Genomic DNA, 22,903 nt, shown 5'->3' on the forward strand with positions numbered 1-22,903 from the left:
ATTCCCATTTCAGTGCTTGGTCAGAGGAGGGTTGTGAAATACGAAAAACCAACGAAACTCACACAGTATGCGAGTGCAACCATCTTACAAATTTCGCCGTTCTAATGGACGTGCACGCCGTCAGATTGGATATTGCTCATCAAGTCGCGTTGCAGATCATCACCTATATCGGCTGTATCATTTCCGTGGTTTGCCTGGTTCTGGCAATTTTGACCTTCCAATTATTTCGCGGACTAAAGGTAATTATTCCGTGTCGAATCTTACATTGATCGCAAAGCACGAAAGCTTCGACTGCATCGATCGAACATCTACCAAACGTGTCTTGCCATTCTGTTACAGTCGGATAGAACAACCATCCACAAGAATCTGTGTGTGTGCTTGCTGATCGCGGAAATTTTATTCGTTTGCGGAATCGGACAAACGAATCAGAGAATTATCTGCGGTATCGTCGCTGGATTGTTGCACTTCTTTTTTCTTTGTGCATTCGCCTGGATGTTCCTCGAAGGTATCTCTCGAATAGAATATCCGCAACACTACCGTTCGTCGAATCATGCATTAACTAACAACAAACAACGGTTCAGCGAAACGGGAGTACCAGTTTGATTTCCTTTCGATTTTCTTTTGCAGGGTTTCAATTATACGTCATGCTGATCGAGGTGTTCGAAGCAGAAAAATCAAGGCTACGCTGGTATTATCTAGTCGCCTACGGTGCTCCGTTGCTGGTCGTAGCCATTTCTTGTATAATCGATCCTCTGAGTTACGGTACCGATCGATATTGCTGGCTACGAGCGGACAACTACTTCATATTCAGCTTCGTTGGACCAGTGATACTCGTTATACTGGTAAGATGACTGTTGCCAAGAAAAATACAAAATAAATCGTAATCGATCCACGTTATATTAATATATAATAATGTTTTTAAAGCATCGAGTGTTTCGATGAAACGTAAAGCCGTATGAATATTTGATATACCTATCTATGTATTCTATTCTTAGAATAAGTTTAATACAGAAGCTGTTATCCGGTTTTCTTGTTAGGCAAACTTGGTATTCCTATCGATGGCGATTTATATGATGTGCCGACACGCAAACACGACCGTAGCGATGAAGAGTAAGGAGCACTCTCGATTGGCCAGCGCAAGGTAAGCCTAGAAATTCCAGGGTTTGTTCGTAAATACGAGAAACGTAACAAATAAATTTGTACATATATATTATGTATCTCTATATTAAAGTAATCGATCGAGTCCGTCCGTTAACACATTCGAGATATATCAATCCTATCGTCGAGTAGAATCCAAATGTTTGTTTGGTGCTTTCGGTTCACGTTCGCAAGCTTTACTTGCTTAAAGATATCTCCCGAAAGAGAATCTTTTATTGTCACGCATCTTTTTGGCGGCCATGCTGAGTTCTTTTCGTTTCTATATATTTCCGTTTTATTAATTTACTGTGTTGGAATGATCGCAAAATTTCCGTTCGTTCGACACACCACTTGTATTGCTATAAATCTTAGGTACTATATGGGTATCGTTCTATATATATATATATAATATACATGTATATCTATTACATACATGTATTGCTAACGTTCGTTAATAAGTATGTATTACATGTGATTAAAAATGCCGTCACAGTCGAGTCATGCTTCAACGAGAAATTAGACACACGAACAATCGAACGAGTACGATGATAATTAGCCTGCGTTCTGTGTTTTCTGTGATTTCAATGAAACGGGCAAAACTATGTCGAATGAAGAGAGAGATAGTAATAAGTAATTAACTTGATAAATTTCTGTACGAAAATGTTGGTGACGGTAGTTAAATTCTCGTGCAAACTCGACTCGTTTTATTATCGAAATTGCTTTATCGTAAAAAATCGTTCTCTCTCTTTATGTTTCGTTTTACTCTCCGTTTTTAATCATTCAACGTCCTTTTTGTACTTCATTTTCATTATTTTCCTTTCGAATAATTCGAACGTATTTAAATGTTCTATTGTACTAACGCAGGTATATAACGTATAGTAATACGAATCGAGTACTGCACTAGCGAAACAATAAGTTGTTTTTTTTTTTCTTAATAATCAATTAATTAAAATGGTGCCGGAACAATCACCTAACTTTGCTGTCTTGTTTCATTTTTGTATTAAATCTTCTACCCACTTCTGTCTACACTGTTCTACATTCTTCTGCATGGCGTGGTTGGTTGGTAGTGGAAAGGAAGAGAATGCTCTTCCCAACAAATTGCAAGCGCACTTGTAAGATATTTACCAATTTTTATTATTACCCACATCTCGTTCATTCACCGTTACATCATTCTATTACTAATCGTCGTTTCACATGCCTTTAATTTCACCATTCTTTAATTTAACAAGTTCACTGTTTTCTCTTGTTTCTTTTTCGTTATAATTCAAAGCTACTGATACGATAATTGTTTCATTTTATCATTTTTTCTTTTTTTTTTTTTTTTTGCGACTGTAGAACGTAGAACGTAGTACATAGTCTGTTCACGGGAAAAACAAAGTCACGCTGATCGTTTAATCGAACGATCATTGATCGTGTGACTCACTGGAATCGCAAATGTTATTATCCTCATTGTTATATTATTTCGTATCGGTTTAGAAAAGCCTGGGCAATTTGCAATTATCAACGGCTTAAGTAGCGTGGTATCCTCGTGATAATGCTTGACAGAGAACACACGTGGCGACGATCGATATTCTCCGAATTTCTTAGTTACTTCACGCTGTTTGCCTTTCCTCTGAGTACATATACGACGACTTAAACCGCATGCCGTATTTATCCTTTAGTTTCGGGTAAAAGGCCTGATTTGAGAGTAGCTTAGTGTATACGCGCGAGATTAGAAGTAATAAACACCTGCCTACCTGTGTAGTTCGTGTACCCGATCCTCCCGTAGATCCGCAGTCTTGATCGTTTCTAGTAGATCAGGAACTAGGAAAGAAAAGAAAAGAAAAGAAAAGAAAAAGCAAAAAAATAGTAAGAACGTCGATACGGAGAAGGAGGGAAGAAGTAAGAAATAGTAACACTGTGTGCGATGCTTATAGGACGCCAGCCGCTTTCGAGACTCGCGAGAACATTAACGATGCTAATGCTTTTGTTGAAGAGTGTGTACACGACACGCGCACGCGTGTAGAAACGAGCAACATTAGTAGTACACGTTAGCATCGCGCAGCTCGAAATGTTGCGTGCACTTCGGTGCATAACGCCGTCTCCTGATAATCTTCCGTGTTCTCGCCGCTCCATTTTGATAAGAACGTGACAAATGTAGCATTGGAATTATTAGAATTAAAGTCACACCATCATCGATCATTTAGCACGTTACTCTTAATTCTTTCAATGGCACGAGACTAAAGAGATTGTTTCCTTTCACCCCCCCCCCACTCTCTTCGTTACCTTTTTTTTTCTTGTATTTTTTTCTCTAAATCCCTCATACCGATAACTTCACATAGCTCTCGTTCACGTTCCTTTAAGCATCGCTCGCGATTATCTTGTTCCTGAGATTTTTAGCTTCAATGTGACTCATCGATCGATATTTTCTGACTAGGGCATGGCTGAGAGGAGCGATCGTCTTAGTATTTCTACTGGGACTCACCTGGACCTTCGGGCTTCTCTACTTGAACCAAGAATCCGTCGTGATGGCGTACATCTTCACCATATTGAATAGTCTGCAGGGGCTGTTTATCTTTGTGTTCCATTGCGTTCAGAACGAGAAGGTAAGGGAATACGTCGGGGTCCAAACGTCCACCTTACTTTAAACTCTCTGGTGTTGTTAACGCGCGTTCCAACGTTTAGAACGCCTCGTTGAATCATCCTTCATTCTTTCATCTTTCGTCGTGCATTCTTATCGTTAATGAAACCAACGAAATTCGAGTGGCATCTTAAACAGCGGGAAAAATTATTGCGAGAGAATGTTACAAATTATTTACGATAATTATTATTATTAAAAACAAAACAGGATGTTAATTTATTCGGTTGATTATATTGCGTATATTTTTCAATTTTGTATCGAGCAATCGCGAAACGTTTCGAGAGCAAGAAGCAATGTCAACGCGAAATTTAAAGGAAAGTAAGAAAGCAATTGTCGAATCGGAACTTTATATAATGAGAATTGTAAAACTGTTTCTATCGTAAGGTTTATAGTTAACACAATTATTCACGAGTCAAGGATCTTGTAACATAAGAATTCGATGCACTATGTACGAAAGCGGATTCTTCGTATTATATAAGTAGCAAGTAACTCCATAAGCAAGAGGATCATTTGACAGGAATCATGTTAAACGCAGTCTAAACATCGTAATGGTATCTCGCAAAACAGAACACGATGACAACAAATGATGTCTCAAATAAAGTGCTGTGGCAATCGAAAATCACCCACGTTTATTTGTCGAATTAACCGGGATCCTGTAGCCTGATTTGCAGCTCGTTATATTCAGTTATCTTCTTCCTTTTCATTTGAACAACGTTTATATTTTGGTTGCCACTGCAGGATGCACCGCTCTTTTCCTAATTTATCTGTAAATTCAGCACCAATGCTTCATAAACTCGATCACATATTCATGTTTCTCAATATATCAAAGTATATGTTCATCGTTAAAGTATATCATCATCGTCATCCTGGAAGATTATATCATATATACTTTTCAATTCGTTTTCCCTTTTTTTTTTCTTTTAATTGTTATTATTATTCATACGTGAACGAACGAGAAACGAACGCGCGCTCGCACTTGCCTTGGTTCTTTGTGCACCGTTAAAAAAAAACCTTTCGTTCGGGGGGTGGGTTTGCTTCGCCATTGCAGGTGAGGAAGGAATACAGGAAGTTCGTGCGCCGCCACTCCTGGCTGCCCAAGTGCCTCAGGTGCTCGAAGACGGTGGCCGGAAGCTCCGGCGGCTCTTCCGGTACCAGCGGCGGCGCCGGTGGTGCTAATGGAGGCAAGGACTTCGCCTCTCACAACACCTCGTCGAATCCGTCGGCGCCGACGACCGATAGCTCCGGATTGTCGCCGCACGCCGCCTCCAATGTGGGTACAACAACGACCACGTCACCGCCGAACAATCACAACAACCTGACCGCCGCCTGTAACAATACGAATCTTTCGATAAACGTGAACCTGAACAATTTGTCGCTGAGGTCGCCGGTCGGGGCACACCAGATGCACATGATGGCACCTAGCAACCACAATAGGCATCCCGCTCAGCAAGGTATCCGATAGCCGCTTCTACACCAAACCGAGAAAAAAAAAACCAATTTCTTTCTTCGTAACGGTTGTTCGAACAGTTTTTGACAACTGTATGTCTGTCGCGCGGGAGAAAATGTGAAAACATACGATCAAAAGAGGGAATATTTTTTGAAGGAGGAGAACGAACGAAAATAGGTCACTCTCTCTCTCTCTTTCTCTTTTTCTTTCTAACTAGCTCTATTTGTCTTTGACTCGATAACTGATTCTCATCTGTTCTTCTTTATTCACCATCTATTACTCCGTCATTATTTTTTTCTTCTTGTTATTCTTTACTTTCGACTATCGCTTTCTGCCAGTAACGCAAGTATAATTAATAGTACTGGAATTAATAACACACTCCCTCTACGCCATTCTGTCGCTCGTTACATGAACGCCAGCCAGCTTTTCGAGTTGATAACTACACGAAGGTTCTTGCACCTTTATCGGGCGAATTCTTTCGTCCGTCGTCGACGACCGACCGCGACATCAACCAAGCACTCGTGTTTTCTTGTTCGTTGCACGATCATCCACGCGATTAAGAAGAATGGTTTCCGTTGCGGTTCTAACGACCGCTACTACGTGACCCTTTGAAGGCCGGACCTTCCTCTTCAATTTAACGATGCACCCACTGTCACCGTTCCACCAAACGATCACGAGACTTTCGCAATCGTTGGCTGTGTGCCGTACACCCTCTTCTTCTCTCGATATAAATCTCTTATTCATCCAAAACGGTAGTCTCTTTTTTAACAATTATCACTTCCTAATGACTTCGTAAATATTTACGAAGGTACGCTTTACAAAGGCAACAGATTTTCTCTGTGATTAGTATTTAAAGACAGTATCATAGGAAATGGAGGGCTTTCGAAACTAGTGAAACGTTTAACCAGCAACATGTCTACCACCCTCGACTCTGTTCGCTCGTGTATGCTAACGCAACCGCGTCGTCGTATCATCTTCGAAATAGCGCCCTCCAGCTACCTTCCTTTTGCCGTCTCTCTTCTTCTCCTTCTTCGTGTTCTTTTTTTTTTTTTTTTTAATGTGTTACCCCAAGTCTGTTGCAGGATAAATTGTGAAGTGGGTGTCCTCGACCCTCCTAGTCGAGGGAGATTCGTTTCGAATGGCCGCGCGTTCCGCTCAAAAGCGACGCGTGCCAGAAACACTTTTTTAACGTCACCGAGAGTCTCTTCGTCCGCCTCGAAAAGCTGGTTCTGGAACGGGATGAGCTAAAACGGCATTTAACCGTGAACCGTTCGACTCTTTCGGCTCTATCGCGCTTGCTGTGAAGAAAATTTAGAGAGAAAAAAGAGAATGAGAGAGACAGGCAGATGTATATATTCAGGGAGTCAGAGTAGGGAATAGGGAGAGAAGAGGGCATGCGAAGAATGATATTCAGGGGTTGGTTTGGAGGAACAGTAAAAGAGGAAAAGAGAGAGAGAGAGAGAGAGAGAGAGAGAGATAGGTGACATGATTGAACGTGGTCATGCCGTAGATTTGTATGATAAAACAACGATACTCGGTTGTAGATGAAACGATAACCACACAGCGAGCTATAATATGCGCGATCGCACCGTTGTTATGTTCTCCGTAAAAATTTATTGCCAATCGTCGGCTGAATTTATCGGATTTAGTAGACATTACTAGACACAAATCGACTAAAAATGATAAACGACATTTGCTATGACGATTATATAATTGCATACCGTTGTCACATCTCTCTTCTTTTTTTTTTTTTTTTTGCCTTTTCACGTTGCTTGTTTCTTTTTTTATCCGCTGCGTTTGTTCATGAATTTGTCATTGACGCGCCGGTGTAAATTCACCGAATTTTAGAACGGCTCGTAACGCACGTGCCTCGTGGTTTTCGCAAAAACAAACGATACTCGTACGGTTGCACGATGTGCCTTTTTTTGGAGTTGTATAATTGTCAACGTTGAGCTCGAACGCGCGTGGGAGATATTAAAAAATTCGTGCTTTCGATTCAAACGTACTGCGAAACCCGGGAAACCAAAGAAATAAAAACCGTGTTTCGTAATATCACGATTCTCGATAAATTTGTATTCGTATTGTCCCCCCCCCTCTCTCTCTATCTCTCTCTCTCTCTCTCTCTCTCTCTCTCTCTCTCTCTGTATCGATATTCACGATATCGGTTCTTGTTTCAACCCTGAGTGGAAAGGGAAAAAAAGGAAAGAAAACGGTGTCGATTCCGACAAGCGACAAAAACGAGAAAGAACGAAACGAGAGAAAATTCTCGTCGCGGTAAGCATAGCTGTGGTGGTCTTCGAGCACCAGGCGAAAAGTACATGGCACGCTCTCTCGCTCGACTTTTGCACACCTGTAAACACGCGAACGTACTATTTGCAAGACCTCCTACTAACAATGGTGATTTTCGTGCTTCTTATCTGGCTCTGGGTTTGGTGTAACGCGGTTGCTGGCTACTTTGTACCCTATTCCCTTCCTTTTGTTCCCACGTCTCGCCAGATCGAGACCTACTTTTATTGCAACGCACGTGGAAACAAGCCGACGTTGCACGGCTCGCCATTTATTTCAGATGATGTTTCCGGAACGTTAATGAAACTCTTCGCTACGGACCGGTACACGCACGAGAAACATAACGAATCTGTAACATCGATGATTTATACAATCGGTTTCGCAGCTGCGCCTTTGACGACTGACTGCTATTTGCAACACTTTCAGCCTGAGTCCATTCTCTGTCTGCTCAATGTTTTATCACCCTAAAACGAGGCGCGTCGGTATCCATGCTGAATTAACGCCAACAATGTGCATGGTTGTAGATAGAGACTTTAATATTGCTGTGTTAGCTAAAACGTTCGATATTATTTATATTATCAAAGATTTAATCATTTGCCTTGTATGTATACATATAGAGTTAACAAAATTTTCATTTTTTATATGCAGTTGAAATTTTAACAAGATACCGTTGGACACGCTTCTATATTTCCCATATGTAAAACGTAAAGTATAAGGAAAATGTTGGCAGTTTCCATTGCAAGGTTAAAAAGACAGGTCCCACATTCCATTGAATAGCATCTGCTCTAGCAAATCAGCCATGGCTTCCTCGCAAACCTGTTTGTCGCTTATCGACTCCTTTTTACTCTGGAGGCACTGATGCGTGAGCCCACCGGTAATACTATCATTAAAGAAGTTTAAACGAATTTCCGTAGAACATGAAGGAAGTATACGTTTAGAAAGATTCGTAATGTACGAGCGAATATTGTTTTTAGCCGCCCGCGTGGACAGAATACGATTAATATACGTACTTATTGAAATACGCATAAAAAACACTTTTGCAATCTATGCCATAGCTATAGATTTTATCTTATCCTATATATCCAACTCGTTCGTCGAATTCTGTCCACGCAGTCCAAAAATATCTTTAAGCCGCTTGCTGTCAAGCGATCGTTCGATCGAAAAGCGCTCAAATTGACTCTTCTCTTCGTTCCCTTTCGAAAATACATATTTCTGCGCCTTTCGATCAACGGCCTCGGTTCGGTTCACAGTCGGACAAACGTACATGTTCACACGCGTCGAGACGCTCTTTAGACTACTCACCTATCACACGATCGGTTACATGACCGCGAAGACTGAAGAAAACCGTAAAGGCGAGAAATGACCTCGTCGAACCGATCCGATTCACATCTCTCTCACACCTCCTTCGCAACGTACACACATACACACTCGTACACTATTCTCGACTACTTTTGCTCTCTGCATACACGCAGACACACTCACACACATACGCAGACATACACACATGGATAAACAGACACATCGTCTTTTTTTTCCTATTTTTTTTCTCTCCCCTTGCTCTGTGCGTTTTCGCTAATTAACACCAGGTGCACATTCGCGCGACGAGAGGCAAGGATAGGGTAATACGGATCATCGAAGCCTCTAACGATCCAGCTCGCGCTCCAACAACTCGGAGACGCTTCACGTTCTTTAACTGCAAAGCACGAGAACGCGAAAATCCATAATTAGCCGAGCGAACGTGGAAAAGTGGTGCGTTCCCATTAGAACGAGAACGGTTTGATCAAAGCCGGTTTTACAAGTTGCACGATGGTAATTTTATTCGATGGGTCGGTGAAACGCCATCACGATGATCGGTATTACGCTATTTCCTCTCTGATACAGACGGCCCAGTCTCGGCACGGTTGCACGTCAGCCGCGCAAACGAGGAGCCGGTTCCCGACGTTACCTCATTACAGACAGTAAGAAAACAAAGAAGACTCGTTCTCCCCGCGCCACGATCTCTGTCGCATCTCACCTTGCTCCATCGTGTTGCCTTCTCGCTTCAAGGGAATACCAACGAATCGATAATCTAGAACCTTTCCAACGTAAAAACGCTTAAAGATCAAATGATTTTTCGACAATTGTTCGTGCATTTACTAATCTCAATTATTATCGTAACTCGATATTGCCTAAAAATGGAAAAGTGTCTTGACGGATTCAAAAATCATCTGGAGCTATCCGAAACTATTCGTAAAACGTTATAAAAGCTAAAAATCTGTTGGGTAAGCTCAGACGACGATTACCTTAACTTGGTAAAAGAACAGACAATTCATTGCAAGCTCTTCAGGATATTCGAGAAACGCAATAAAAACAAAATTCTTCTCGGTTAAACATAAAGGACGAGAAAAGTGATAAATTTCCAAAATCCGTCACTCGTCCTTGTTTCGACGTTTCATCGAAGGAGGAAAAAATCTTGATCGAAAGTCGGTAGTTCATCGTCGTTCACGCACGGCCGGAAAACAGGTGTGGTCGCGTATCGTCCCAAGCTAAACACGCACGAGGTCGGGGTGTGCGTGCTGACGTCGCGTATCTCAGTCCGTTACGCCGTAGATTTGCCGGTGTACGAGTTAAATCCGCCACACTTACGACGAGTATCGCAGCTCCGTCAGATATCGTCGGATTTACCTCGTCCGTATCTTCCGTGTGCGCGTCGCTTCCGATGGGTCGGAGGCTCTTTTTAAACCGTGTCACACGAAATCCGACTAATCCGTCCGCCTGGCGACGAGAACGATCGCACCGGCCCGTATTTGTCACGAACAACCTCGCGTTGCTGGGTTAATTAGTTTCGAAGGGAACTCTTGAGAAAGAAGAAAGTTCCCGGTGACGGAGAACGTGTGGAATTTTGTCTAGATTATACGTAGAAGGATGCGAGGAATTACGGAGCAGGGTGTTTTGTCTAAGGTTTCGTGACATTCGAGCAACCCTTTGTTTACTGGTAAATTGCGATACTTTTATAATCGAATATTTAAAGTTAATTACGATCTTTTATTCGACGCTTTAATATTCTCTTAATATCGTATTTCACTGTTATTCACCGTGTCAGATATGTCCTCGATATTAATCACTTGATCTTTCCAGTATCGTGGACCGAGAGTACTATACCCTCGTGCATTGTACTACATGGACATAACAACCTCGACCCGACGTAATTTCCAATTACAATATGACTCCCGAATTGCGTAATTGACGATGGATAACAATCGTCCAAATACTACATCAAATCATCGTAAACACACGGCCCCATAAGAATATTTCAAATGACATCCCCTAAACGATTCACACATATACGCTGATTCATGAAAAAGGACACAACACTCGATCATCCCCTTGCGTATCAGTAAACGAAGGGTTAAGAGGGAACGGCGAATGGTTCGATTTTTCCAGTACTTGGCGTCCGGTCGAAGCTGGGCGATTGTCGATAGGCAGCCGGCAGTTACAGTGCCACGTGAATCCTCTCCAACAGAGGCTCACATCGTGGCCACCCTGCCATACGCCCGTCACGCCTTCTTACCCTCAGCTCCCAATATCCCCAAATCTGCCACCGCCACTTGGGGCCACCTTAACAAAAACCTCATGTGGAAGGTAACTAATTCACCGCAGCTAAGAAAAAGGCTCGCTCACTCGCTCGCTCGCTCGCTCGCTCGTGTCGTGTATTGTTTCCATCGAACTTTTTCCTTTCTCTCACTATGTTCTTCTGCCATTGTTTCTCTAATTGACTGCATGGTGTGCCGTGGTTTTTATTTTTCTTTTTACGTTCATTCTCTTTTTATGTTTTTAGTTTTTCAACACGTCTCTTCCATTCTTTTTCGTTACGTTTCTTCGATCCTTACTTGACAAGCACCTAGAAACACATTTTGCACACTTAGAGGACACCTCGTGGTTCGACCAGACCCGACGCTTCGAAATCGCATGGAGGTGTGGGGAAACCCGTTTCCGGTGGAACATATTCGTCGGACGAGAGCTTGCGTTCCCCCCTTTTTCCTCCCTTTTCGTTCTCTGTGTCATCGCGATCATTTCGTTTTCGAAACCTCCAAGTTGATCAACGAAAGAAAATTCGAGAAAAATACAAGAAAATCGAGAGACGATGGCGTCTTTCGTCGTTTAAAGTATATGATCCTGGAAAGAAAATATTTTCGTGGTTTCGAATTCGACGATGATCCTGGAGAATGTATATAGGTACACTGAAAGACACAAGACCATATTCAGTTTTGTCAAAGATGAACGTGTTTATTTTCGTACGGGGCGCGTAGCTCGTTGTGTGTGTTTTACGTTTTCGTTCAGTAGTGACAGAATGATACTATGAACGTGCCCTTATGATCATAGCCTTTGTACATATCATCATACAGCACGTAACGGATCTTCTCGCTCGTTCCTTCGACCATGCATGCGAGCTCGTGAATTTTGTAAAACGTTCCCGAGGTCATCGAGGTGGATCTTCGATGAGACTCATTGACCCTCCCCTATTTATAATTCGTAGGTGTCGTGCGAACGAGATCCTTGCATTTCTGCGAGTTAAATTAATAATTGAAGAGCTTTCTAAAAAGGGAACCTATAGGTTTACGATGAATATCAAATTATAATCAAGTAGTCGCAGATATGGAAAGAAGAAAAAGAAAAGAAATTTATAATTAATCTAATTACCAATTCAAACGTAGGTAATATTACAAAATTAAAATCGCTTCGATTCGATTTACTTGATTCGTCATTTTCTCTTGCGAGCTCTTTCTCTAAAGAATTCCTCGCTTGTCTAATTCTAAATTCAACTTAAAAAGCCACTCCAGAAATACCGAAGATCATCGTTCACGCACTCACAAACCCCTTCCTCGTACATACCAAGTTACACGCCAAGTCACTTTATGTTATTTATCAGACCATCAAATTTCATCAAATCCCTCGAACCATCATCAACCTGCGGTTACTTAAACGTATCTGTCTCTCCCGCAGAACATTTCTTTTAAATCGTATTCCCGTGACTCCGGCCATGGTGGCTCCGAGCAAGAAGACTCGCCTAGGACACACAATACCCTGACCCTGGGACACTCCGGACGAAACCGCGGAGCGAGAGGAATGAACGAGAACAACGAGATGAGCGGCAATAGGACTACCGGAGGCGGCGGTGGTGGCCGAAGGACTGCGATACCGTACAAACATAAATACACGGAGATCATGGACGGTCGTAGTAACGGGCCAGCTCATCATCAGCTGCACGCCCATCACGGTCAACACGTACATCTTCCGCGGGATTTGACGAACGAGGACGAACCAGTTTACGAAGAGATCGAGCGCGGCGGTGGCGGCGGGGGCGGTGAGATTCAAGTGTCGGACATGTCCGACGAGGACGGCAGAAGGCAAAGCGACATGAGCAGACAATCGTCGAGAAGTTACGGTGATCACAGACCGCTGATCCCATACTCGCCGGCCACCGATAGGAATCTGATGCATTACGGGCAAACGTTGACGGACCGTGGCGGCGGAGGAAATATCCATTGCGACGCGTCAGAGTACAGTCCTGCGTTCGAGAGGACCCTGAACACTTGCTGGGAGAAGCTACGAAAGCAGCAAGCATGGTACGAACGTGGCGAGCTGCCTCGACTTCCGGCCAGTTACGGTATACCGCCTCAGCCAGATCACACGAGAACAGTCGCGGTTCTAGATGGACACACGGTCGTCTGTCATCTGCAGCCGCAAACGGACATGTATACCGGGCGCGGAATGCCACCGCCTTCCTACAGCGAGTGTTAGAACGCTCTCCACTGGCAGGATCCTGTCGTCCTCTTCGTCTTCCTGCACGAGGACGATGGATGCGCTCCTTGCTGTCGAGACGCCGCGTCTCGTGGCCATCGACGAAGGAACGATCGAAGCAACGCGTAGTTCGTGAATGTTATAGGGTCGCGTCTTCAACACACGAAGTTAGAGATATCGTCGATGGCGATCTTCTGTTTAACGCGACGTGTATGGCGGTTCCTCACTGAAGAAAACCATCACTCCGGAACAACCGACGCGTCTCGAGCTACGTTCGACCGGATGAACGAGTTGCGAACGATAACAACGCGTCACTAGCTCAAACATGAACGCGACTGATCGACCTGGAGCCCGATGATTGCCGCGTTCTATAGCCATAAGCGGGCCGATCTACGAAGACGGCCCCGAACCTCCTTTGTTGTGTTTCCATATCCGTTTACTCGGGAATTGCGTGCAACCAATGGCGGAAGTCCACGCGAAACGGACGTGTCTGTCGTCTCCAGAACTAGAACCGTGCGAATGTGTGACGAAACGTCGAAGATCTGTGTACGATAGCGTGAATTATTCGATATGGACCTCTTGTTGAAGTTAATCGATCGTCGTTGTACCGTCGAAGCTGTGCTCGGCTTTTTGGGATTGGCTCACTGACAGAGTGGAAAATACGATGTCGTACGGAAAACGATAAAACGTGACGAGTCCTCTTAGATTGCTAAGATTTTGCTAGGAGAACGCTTACAGAGCTCGAGGTTTCGAGGTACACGTGCGGATTGTAAACGACCCGAACGAGAAGTTATCGTATATACGCTCGTAAGTAAGTGTAACGATATCAGAGCGAATTAATTTCCTTGCGTTCTTCAGCACGATGTTCTCGTTCGTTGTCGATTGTATCCTCGAAGCCTGTTCTCGTACGCGTTGACAAATCGAGAGAAGATATTCTCCTCGATCGTTTCGTCGATGCTGGCTTTGCTCGTTAACGAAAGTGATTCGTGGATAATATGAAAAATAACAGACATATCGAGATCAAATGGGGAAAGGTTTGGCCACGGGGGCGTGAAAATCGTTCGTTAACGAGTGTCGAACCGACGAGAATTCGATTTGAATCCCCGAAGGAAATCGGCGACGACTCGATAAAGGAATCTGAAGCCCGTGTTTCCTTGCAAACGTCTCCGCTTTCATCGAACCGGAGAGCAGCGACATATCGCAGGTGCGCTGATCGATAACCGACCTCGCCACGGAACGTAGAAGAAAACTAAAGTTACTTAATAATCGATCAACGCTTACTTCGATTAATCATTATCGCGTTACATTAGTCGCACCGTAGAGTTACTTCTAAAGTCTTAAGACTGCTTTTGTGAAAAATTCCGTGCGACACGATCTGTCAAAAGATGCGGACAGTATCTTCGCGAGATAGAAGGAAAAAGAATCTTCGAGTTCCGGAGAAGAAAGGGGCGCGCGTGTTCGTTTCGAGCGAGTTTCGATGATTGAAAACTTGAAATTTCCTCCCGGGAAAAGGTAAAGTCAGCGGTTAAAAGTACCTTTATCGGTCGTCCCAGCCAGCTCCTCAATGTATATTGCTTTGGAACGTTACGTTTTAGTCCCAGAATGTTATTTTTATAAATAAAAAAAAATTATATATATATATATAAATGTATATGTATGTATACAGTAACGATATTATATTTATATATATACATATATATAGAAAATACGAGGAGAGAGAGAGAGAGAGAAGGTGGGTGAGAGTTGTATGAAACAAGTATATATATATATATATATAAATATAAATATATATATATAGTGATACAAAGCGATTTTCCGAGCGACGTGGAAAAAGCGAAAAAAACTTAGTCACTGTTTTTTACTATTTTTTAAAGAACAAAAAGGTATATGTCGTAACCGCGTAATCTAATATGTAACTAAGGGAACCCGCGCGCTATTTATTTTTTATCATCCGTGAGTGTTATCTAATGTGTAATTAGCGGTCGTGTCGAGATCGACGATCGGTGACGCGCGATCGTTCGGACGTAATTACGGATCGAAGATGATCGTATCAAAACGAGATAGATCGAACGAATCGCCGTCGTTCGGTGGTCGAATCGATCAACGACATTTTCTGCTTGCAAAGAAGATCCATCGTCGACGAGCGTAAGCGTATATATTAGACGAACGAACGTCGAGCTCTGAAACACGTCACCAATGGCTCGATGTTCGTTTCCCGGAACATCCGACTTCCTCATCTAACTTCTCCATTTCTGACTGGAGAAAGATATGTTGGATTGACTAATTGACGAGACAAGGTTCTTCTTTTACCAAGCTTTTGTTCTTTAATTGTGTTATTACGGTTGTACGCGAACGAAAACCTGTTAAATTATGTTTAAATCGATGGAAGTTTAAATTTGCCTAAACGAGAAAGGGCGCACGCGAACACAGTGAATTCAATATAGTCTTTCTCTCGGTTGAACAGCGTTTCGTCGTTTCCTTTTTCTTTAATTTATTTCTCTGCTCAGCCGGGCCGGCCGTGATCCTTCTCTCCGGCAAATCGTACGTTAAGACGAATAAATCTATAGGCGAATTATTAAAATAGCGATAAACAGCGTTTTAAGGGTACCAGCGTAGCTATATTAAGCGTTACGAACGTTTCCTCCGATTTCTATGAAACGTAATTGCTCACTCTGGCATCGCGTGAAAACCCGTTCGCGGTTATCTTGGTTTTTCCTGTTTAGAAGACCCTTCGCACAAGCGTAGCTTGAGATGACAGTCAAGCATCTGAAAACCGTTTTTGTCCACGATGTTAAAGGTAGAACGAAAATGTGTAACCCTATCGAATATGTGTATATAATTTCCAATGCCATGAAAATTCTGCCGTCTCGTTTCTTGCCCGTAGCGAATAAATACGTGAACTCTATACGCGCGTTTCTCGGTCGTCGCGTATCGAATCGTTGCCGTTCAACAGCAGCCATCGGAACCGTGTATTCCAGCGTCGATAACTTCGCACGCTTTCTTCGACATCTTTTCGTTCCACTTTTACATTCCTTCGTCGTCACGATAAGCAACAATCAACCGCGAGATATCATTTTCCGTCAATTACAGAGCAACGCACCGAGTGTTGCAAAAATCAAACTGTATCGAATCGGAATCGAGATACGCGGACAAGCTTGAACGATATCAGAAACGAAGATTGGACTCGCGTTGTTTCACATCTAAAACTCTGGTGCGGTTGCTCTTAAACTTTAACAAATTTTACGGTACGTTACGGTGCGCGACGACCGCGTTGTACGTTTTGACTCGTTAAGATTTTATTTCTCGACGCGCGCTCCGGTGAACGCGAATCACGGAAGCGCATGTTACATTTTTCGAAACACGATTGTTAAATCCCGTGATTCCAAAGCGAATTAAAGGGACGAAAGGTTTTTGTATCCCTGGACGATTGTGTCGTCGCGTCTCGCGAACGTCCTCCAACGCTCTGTCCACGACGCGGCGGGGCTTAGTTCTATGAATTTTTGTACAAGCGAAAGGTCTTGCCCACGGAACGACTATTATCGGATATAATCGTAAACGCAGCTACATTCCATCCGTTCGACTTATCGTAATTGAAAGAGATAAGGGGATAAAAGGTGTACGAGCCAAGTAGACGGGAACAACTTCGAGCGCAAACGTGCCTGGTGAATAGGCAATCGATTTACGAATTTACGTAATTTTCCGTCTGTCTTCTTTTTCCTTCTTTTTTATTTGTCTTTCCTTTATTCCTTTTCTCTTTTTTTTCTTCTTTATTTTCTAAGCATCGACAACGGCGTAACCGGCGGCCACAGAAAGGAAAGAAGACGCACTGGTTTAAGAGATTGTTGCGTGCGAAAGAGGAGAGTGAGAGAGATAGAAGCATTATCATTGGGAAATTCTCGAAATGAGGTGTACATAATGTAAATAGGGCTTTGTACATGTTGAACACGTTGTAATGTAAATGGAAAAGAGAGAGAGCGAGAGAGAGAATTATGTGTGCATGAGGAAATGAGAGAAAGAGTTAAAGAACGAAAGGGGGAGAGAGAGAGAGAGAGAGAACAAGAAGGAGGCGACCGAGACGATCGATGTGAAAACAGAAAAGAATACATTTAGATAAGACAAGTTATTAGTAAGTAGTGGATATTACAGTGACTATTATCGTGATGGCGGACGCGTGACGCGATTTAACTTAAGTCCCAAGCGTAATTAGTTAATGTGTAAATAAATTAAGCGAGGAAGTAAAACAAACAAAAAAAACCAATATTAAATGAGAGCCCAAGTAATCTTTGGATATTTATAAACGAACTCCACTAAAGAGAAGTAAACGACAAATGAATAAAAGAACAAACAAAAAAAAAAAGAGAGAGAAGAAAGGACGATAAATATGTAGGTTCGATGAGAGAAGGAGGGAATGTAAAAAGAAAAAATAATATGAATTCAAGCACTCGTCCCGTGCGTTAGGTTACTGTTACTTGAACGAATAGAAAGTCAGGAGAAAGGAACAAACCAAGAACACGAACGTTAGACAAAAGCGGAAGAGAGGGGAAAAAAGATTGGAGAAAAGAAGGGGAATGATTAAGAATGAAAATGTGCAAGCAGTTAATCAGATGGACAGATATACAGTGCATGTTTTATCCTTAGCCGTTTTATAAATATAAATATCCTCTTCCCTCCCCCTCCTTTCTCAAACCCCTCGCCCTTGATCTCCATCCTTCTCCTCTTTTCACGCGACAAAATAGGCGCGAAGCTGATCTTTTCTCTGATCGAGTACACCTGTCCGTACTGTCCAATCTCGAGATGTTCCTTTCAAATCGTGTGTGCTGTCTCTCTTTACTTTTCGTCCTTGTTCTCTTGTATGCAACAGCATCGCGTAAACGAGTTTCCAAACGAACCACGATCGAGTCGTCCCTCGAGATATTTAGCGGCTAAGCTTTCGTTTTGCGTGCAAAGAAAAAAGAAAGAAAGGAAAGAGAAAATGAAAAAAATTGTATCGGGGCGGCCAGAGAAAGAAAATTTGAAGCAATCGCAGAAAGTCAATCCGCGGAGATAGAAACGCACTACGCCCACATATACATGCATCCACGTGTGCACACTCCACCGATCATCTCAAAAATATCCCTTGCCCACCCGCAGCCATCCTCTCAAAGCGTCGGAATATTTTTCGAATCGGCTTTTTTCTGAACCGTTTTACCCAAAGGCACGAAGCAGTATCGGTCGTATTACAGAATTTTTGGACAAACCGACGCACGATTCATGTTCACATAGGATTCGTGAAAATTCTGTGATCTTTACCATTTATGTTCTCTCTTTGTAAGTGATATTTAACGAACGTAATTAAAGAAAGAGAAAGAAGTATGCGGACACGGTTTTAGCACGTAATTAAGCGCGTAGATTTCCTGTGAATCATCGCCTGCCTGCGCACGCTGACAAATGAAAAGGAAGAGGAACACCGAACAACAAGCAGAAGAAGAGGAAGAAGAAGAAAAAGAAGAACACAAACGAACAAGAAGAATGTAAAATCTAGGTATCTCCGATCTACTAAGAGCCTCCGTTTCTTCATTTTTGTATGCTTCTTTAAGACTGTCTGATACAGGAAAAAAGGATAAATAAATGTGTACCAATCTCTGAATAAAATATGTCTTGTTTTTGTCTATTTTAAAAAATCTACTGAAATTAGTTTTTCAAAATGGCTTTAATAGCTTCTGTATTTCCAATTACAGCTGCTATATGTAAAATAGTCTGACTAGCGTTGTCTTTAGCTTCGACATCAGCTCCCAAATCAATTAATCGTTTTGCAACGGATAGGTGACCTCCTTTAACTGCTTCGTGAAGAGGAGTAGATCCCGAGGAATCACGCGCGTTCAAAAGTTTCGTATTAAGAGCCATAAGACGATTGACTAAACCCTCGTGACCGTGAAATGCTGTACATTTAACAGGTTCATATTCCATAGTTATAAATATTTATACTAATTATGCATTACGCCATTTGTATATCATTGATAATATAAAAATATTTTATAGAGGAATTCTTACCAGCAATGTGCATAACACTACGACCATTATTGCTTCGATCATCGATGCGTTCAACAAATTTATTTACTAACAAATCAAAAGCATTTTCATCGCCAGATCGACAAACTAGATGCAACGACGTCCATCCATCTTTATTTCGCAAAAGCGGATTTGCTTTTGCCTCTAAAAGCGCTACGATGCATTTATAGGCATCACTTCCGGTTTTTGTACACGCCAGCATGAGCGGTGTCCAATCAGCGCGTTTTAAGGCATCCACATCTGCACCTTCAAACGAGAATAACGTTACGAATGATATATTTATAATTATAAAATAAAATTAGCGCCACAAATGAAAGATAAATACCTTTTCCAATTAAATATTTGAGTATATCGCTACGAGCAAACTGCGCCGCTTCATGCAGCGGTCTTTTCATATCTCTACTTGCGACGTTCACTCTAAAATCTGGTTTCTTGAAATTCTCGCATAGGTATCGAACGATATTCAAATGACCCTCGCGGGTGGCAAGATGTAACGCGGTGTCACCGGAAGTCGTGTGTCTGAAGTGTGTCCAATCCTGAATGTCGTGCTTCGATGCGAGAGTTTCCACTCTTGATAAGTCTCCATTCTGACATGCGTGCAGGAAGTTTCGTGATAGGTTAGGATCCTTCATATATAAACTTTTATTGCCAAACAAACGGAGTGTACATCGAATAGAAATGGTAAAATGTACTTGTTCACAAAGATGAGAGTGTTTGATGAAAAATATTTAAGAAACTGAACGTTTGAACACGCGTTATAGAAATGTTTGAAATGTTTGAGACGATTGAGGTTAACAAATTAACAAAGAACCACAAAAATATATAAACCTTGACAAAATATAGAATAGATATGAAGCCAGCACAAACTCATAATAACGTCCGCCACCTTGTGGTCATATTCAGTATTAAACTAATGTATTCGCTCATTCGAAGATCAAGTTAAAAATTTCTCTTCTTGCGAAGATCTTATGAACTGAGAGAATAGAAGAGAATCTATAAAACTATAAACAAAGAAAAGAAATAAGAAAAATGTAAAAACAAGTGATTTCCTATCTTACTTCCTATAATCGCGAATTGTAGAAGTTTATTTGTACCGAAGTTTCAAACTTTTAATAAGAAGCGATTAAGACAATAAAAGTTAAAAATAAATGTCGTCAAAAAATATCGACAGTTAACAAAATGGCGAACGTAAAATCGCAGTCTTGCCAATGAAACAAGTCACCTTACCGATTCTACCTTACCCATAGAACGTGGAGTTATAGTCGGAAATCGCTTCGGTGATATCGACCGATATCTATAAAAAAAAATATATAAAAAGGTACCGTATACAAAAATATATAAACATTGACAAAATATAGAATAGATATATCAACTAATATATCTTTTTATCTTAAGCCTCGATGAAGTTCTCTGGATTTTTTTAACATTTTAATGTCATTTACAATATTACCTATTGCGTATAGATTACCAAACGAGGAAGTTAGAAATAGCGCTACCTATAATCGGTACAAATAAATTCAATGGCGCGAAAAGGTTTTACGTATTTGCAAATACTTTTAACTTCAAACAACCGTACCCATACCTGAAATTTCAGCTATTAAAAGCATATATTATATCTGCGTTACTTATATAGTAATTAAAAATGTATGTTTTTACTTTATACTTGCATATTTTTCTTTTCCCCTTTTTATAGATATTTTTAAGGAAAATCAAACTGACAGATAAAGCTGTTTGTTCCGATGCACTTACGTAACACGAAAATAGAAATTGTAAACACTGTAGCAATGCTAAACCAACCGAGTGTAGTGCCGCTTTGAAAGTAAAATTAATCGTGCGAAACCTATCATCGCCGTGAATCATAAGAATCTCGCAATTATAATGTCATAATGAAATTGGATGCGTAAGAGATGCTCGCTTCGATAAAAGATTAAATCTTTTTTACTTCATAAGGAAGTGAATAGAAAAATAAATACAAGCTTCAAATATATATATCTGTAGTCCATAGATTAACGAACAGTTAACTACTTAGTCAGCCACGCATTTCATTCGTTTTATTTTTTATAAAAATTTGATATTGGGAGGACGATTTGATTCCTAACAGGGAATTTTTTAAAATTTGAATACCTTTCCATAGAAGATATGGATGAATCTTTATCTTTCTCCTTGCCTTATATATTTTTTCATACGCCCTTCGCTTCGATTTCTTTCCTACGAATTTTATATTTAATTTTATATTCAAGTGTATATTTCATTATTATATCTCGTTAGCGTTAGAAACAGGATGAAACATAGTTTAAATCAAGAGGTCGTGATTTACTTAGAAAGGCAATTTCGTTTTTTTCCGCGGAATTTCCATAACCGTTATGTCGACGCCAGATAACAATGCAAACAATTAACCACCAATAAAGCGTTTCCGGGCTGGTTGTGCAACCGAGTATGTGGCTACACGATGAGCATCGCGCATCGCGAGAAAATCTCTTCGCACGAACGTTCAAGGTTTGATCAAAACCATCCACCTTTCGCTTCGATATAATTGCCAGACTGAAGACGCCTTCGTCGTCTTTTGTTATTTATCTTGCTGGTCGCATTGCCATTCGCGCGACGCGGCTATCCATGGCCTTGCTGCGACATGTATTACGAATTACGTTCATTGATCAGAATTTGTCATATGTCGTAATAACGCTACCGTCGATATAAACCTGAAAGGAATTTCCGTTTTCCAAACAAAATCGATTAGATGCATTTTGTACCGCGATCTAAAATTCTAATACGTAAATTGCCACGACGTGCATCAACGTAAGTTCTCGTGATTAGAATCAATCTTAGAACAATATAACGATAGAACGTCGTATACTCGCATACGAGCTGAATAGAAGAAAACCGATTCAATACTTTCGAACGTAGGCAGAGATGAATACTCACGAGCTGCAACTTTCTGGATCGTTTGATTATTACGTTGGCTCGTAAAGCATTCGGATGATGGCGGTGCCAGCCCTGCCTTTGTTAGCCATAATGTCGGCCAACATGGGTATAATTCACCCCACGGTCCCGACAATCGATCGTCAATTTGCATACGGTGAATCTCCTTTCAACCTGCATCGCATTCAATCCCCGTGCAAAGTTAATTTATGCACGTAAAGATTGATGTGGTTACTGTTGTTGCGCTCCATCGAAGCTCTGCCTTTCTAACAAAGTCATTCGAACTCGTTAATCTATCGTTAATCTATGTGGCGCCGATTCGTATCAATACGTTGTGACCGAAATCAATTGCTAATTGAACGTAAATTTGCATTTGAGCAAAAAAGCTTTATATGTATCGCCCTAACGAATCAAAAAATTCCTTATTACCTGTGCTTGTTAAAGATATCTCCAGAAATACTTCTCGTAGACGTGGTACGCGTTACGCATTACGGTTTCAATTGCGTTTCACTGAGACTTTGTTTTACAAAGACTTTTTGCCCGTGACAAATGTTCGCGGATCGAAAGAAGTCATCAGCGAACGAAGAACGGAACAGACCGAGCAGGCCTGTAATAACACATCATTTTCCCCAGACTGGATAACTATAATTTCATGCGAAATTGAA

At 41.6% G+C, this 22,903-nt stretch overlaps 2 protein-coding genes and 1 long non-coding RNA gene across 8 annotated transcripts in view; 1 reads left to right on the forward strand and 2 right to left on the reverse strand.

Moving 5' to 3' along the window:
- LOC138182479 (latrophilin Cirl) overlaps window positions 1-16,874 on the forward strand; it is a 362,516-nt gene extending 345,642 nt beyond the window's left edge. For 4 of the 6 annotated variants that reach the window (XM_069118383.1, XM_069118380.1, XM_069118382.1 and 1 more), the window contains 9 exons: window positions 14-239; window positions 340-505; window positions 628-842; window positions 1,038-1,141; window positions 2,205-2,249; window positions 3,554-3,722; window positions 4,806-5,027; window positions 10,914-11,111; window positions 12,474-16,874. In XM_069118383.1, the coding sequence (XP_068974484.1) occupies window positions 14-239; window positions 340-505; window positions 628-842; window positions 1,038-1,141; window positions 2,205-2,249; window positions 3,554-3,722; window positions 4,806-5,027; window positions 10,914-11,111; window positions 12,474-13,271 (2,143 nt within the window). In that variant the 3' untranslated portion in view covers window positions 13,272-16,874. The remainder of the gene's footprint in view (window positions 1-13; window positions 240-339; window positions 506-627; window positions 843-1,037; window positions 1,142-2,204; window positions 2,250-3,553; window positions 3,723-4,805; window positions 5,028-10,913; window positions 11,112-12,473) is intronic. The other 2 variants (XM_069118385.1, XM_069118384.1) reach the window with 2 other exon arrangements.
- On the reverse strand, window positions 1,596-4,731 carry LOC138182488 (uncharacterized). The gene is made up of 3 exons (XR_011173804.1): window positions 4,385-4,731; window positions 3,602-3,886; window positions 1,596-2,940 (listed from the first exon to the last, which is right to left on the reverse strand). It is a non-coding gene; the product is annotated as an uncharacterized LOC138182488 (long non-coding RNA).
- A 2,052-nt stretch (window positions 16,875-18,926) lies between the features above and the next one.
- On the reverse strand, window positions 18,927-20,205 carry LOC138182487 (ankyrin repeat domain-containing protein 16). The gene is made up of 3 exons (XM_069118395.1): window positions 19,645-20,205; window positions 19,302-19,565; window positions 18,927-19,189 (listed from the first exon to the last, which is right to left on the reverse strand). The coding sequence occupies exons 1-3, from the start codon at window positions 19,949-19,951 to the stop codon at window positions 18,942-18,944; spliced, it is 819 nt and encodes a 272-aa protein (XP_068974496.1). The 5' UTR covers window positions 19,952-20,205; the 3' UTR covers window positions 18,927-18,941.
- Between the last annotated feature and the right edge of the window lie 2,698 nt (window positions 20,206-22,903).

This window comes from Bombus flavifrons, chromosome 8, assembly GCF_040668555.2.
Source record: "Bombus flavifrons isolate JBK064 chromosome 8, iyBomFlav1_principal, whole genome shotgun sequence".
Classification (NCBI taxonomy): Eukaryota; Metazoa; Arthropoda; class Insecta; order Hymenoptera; family Apidae; genus Bombus; species Bombus flavifrons.

What these genes read in the sequence shown, in the direction of transcription:
- LOC138182487 (XM_069118395.1), bottom strand. Translation starts at nt 19,951, where the DNA reads ATGAAGGATCCTAACCTATCACGAAACTTCCTGCACGCATGTCAGAAT. An exon ending in CAAATATTTAATTGGAAAAG is followed by an intron (nt 19,566 to 19,644) that starts GTATTTATCTTT and finishes TCTCGTTTGAAG; the next exon opens with GTGCAGATGTGGATGCCTTA. An exon ending in TAGTGTTATGCACATTGCTG is followed by an intron (nt 19,190 to 19,301) that starts GTAAGAATTCCT and finishes TTAAATGTACAG; the next exon opens with CATTTCACGGTCACGAGGGT.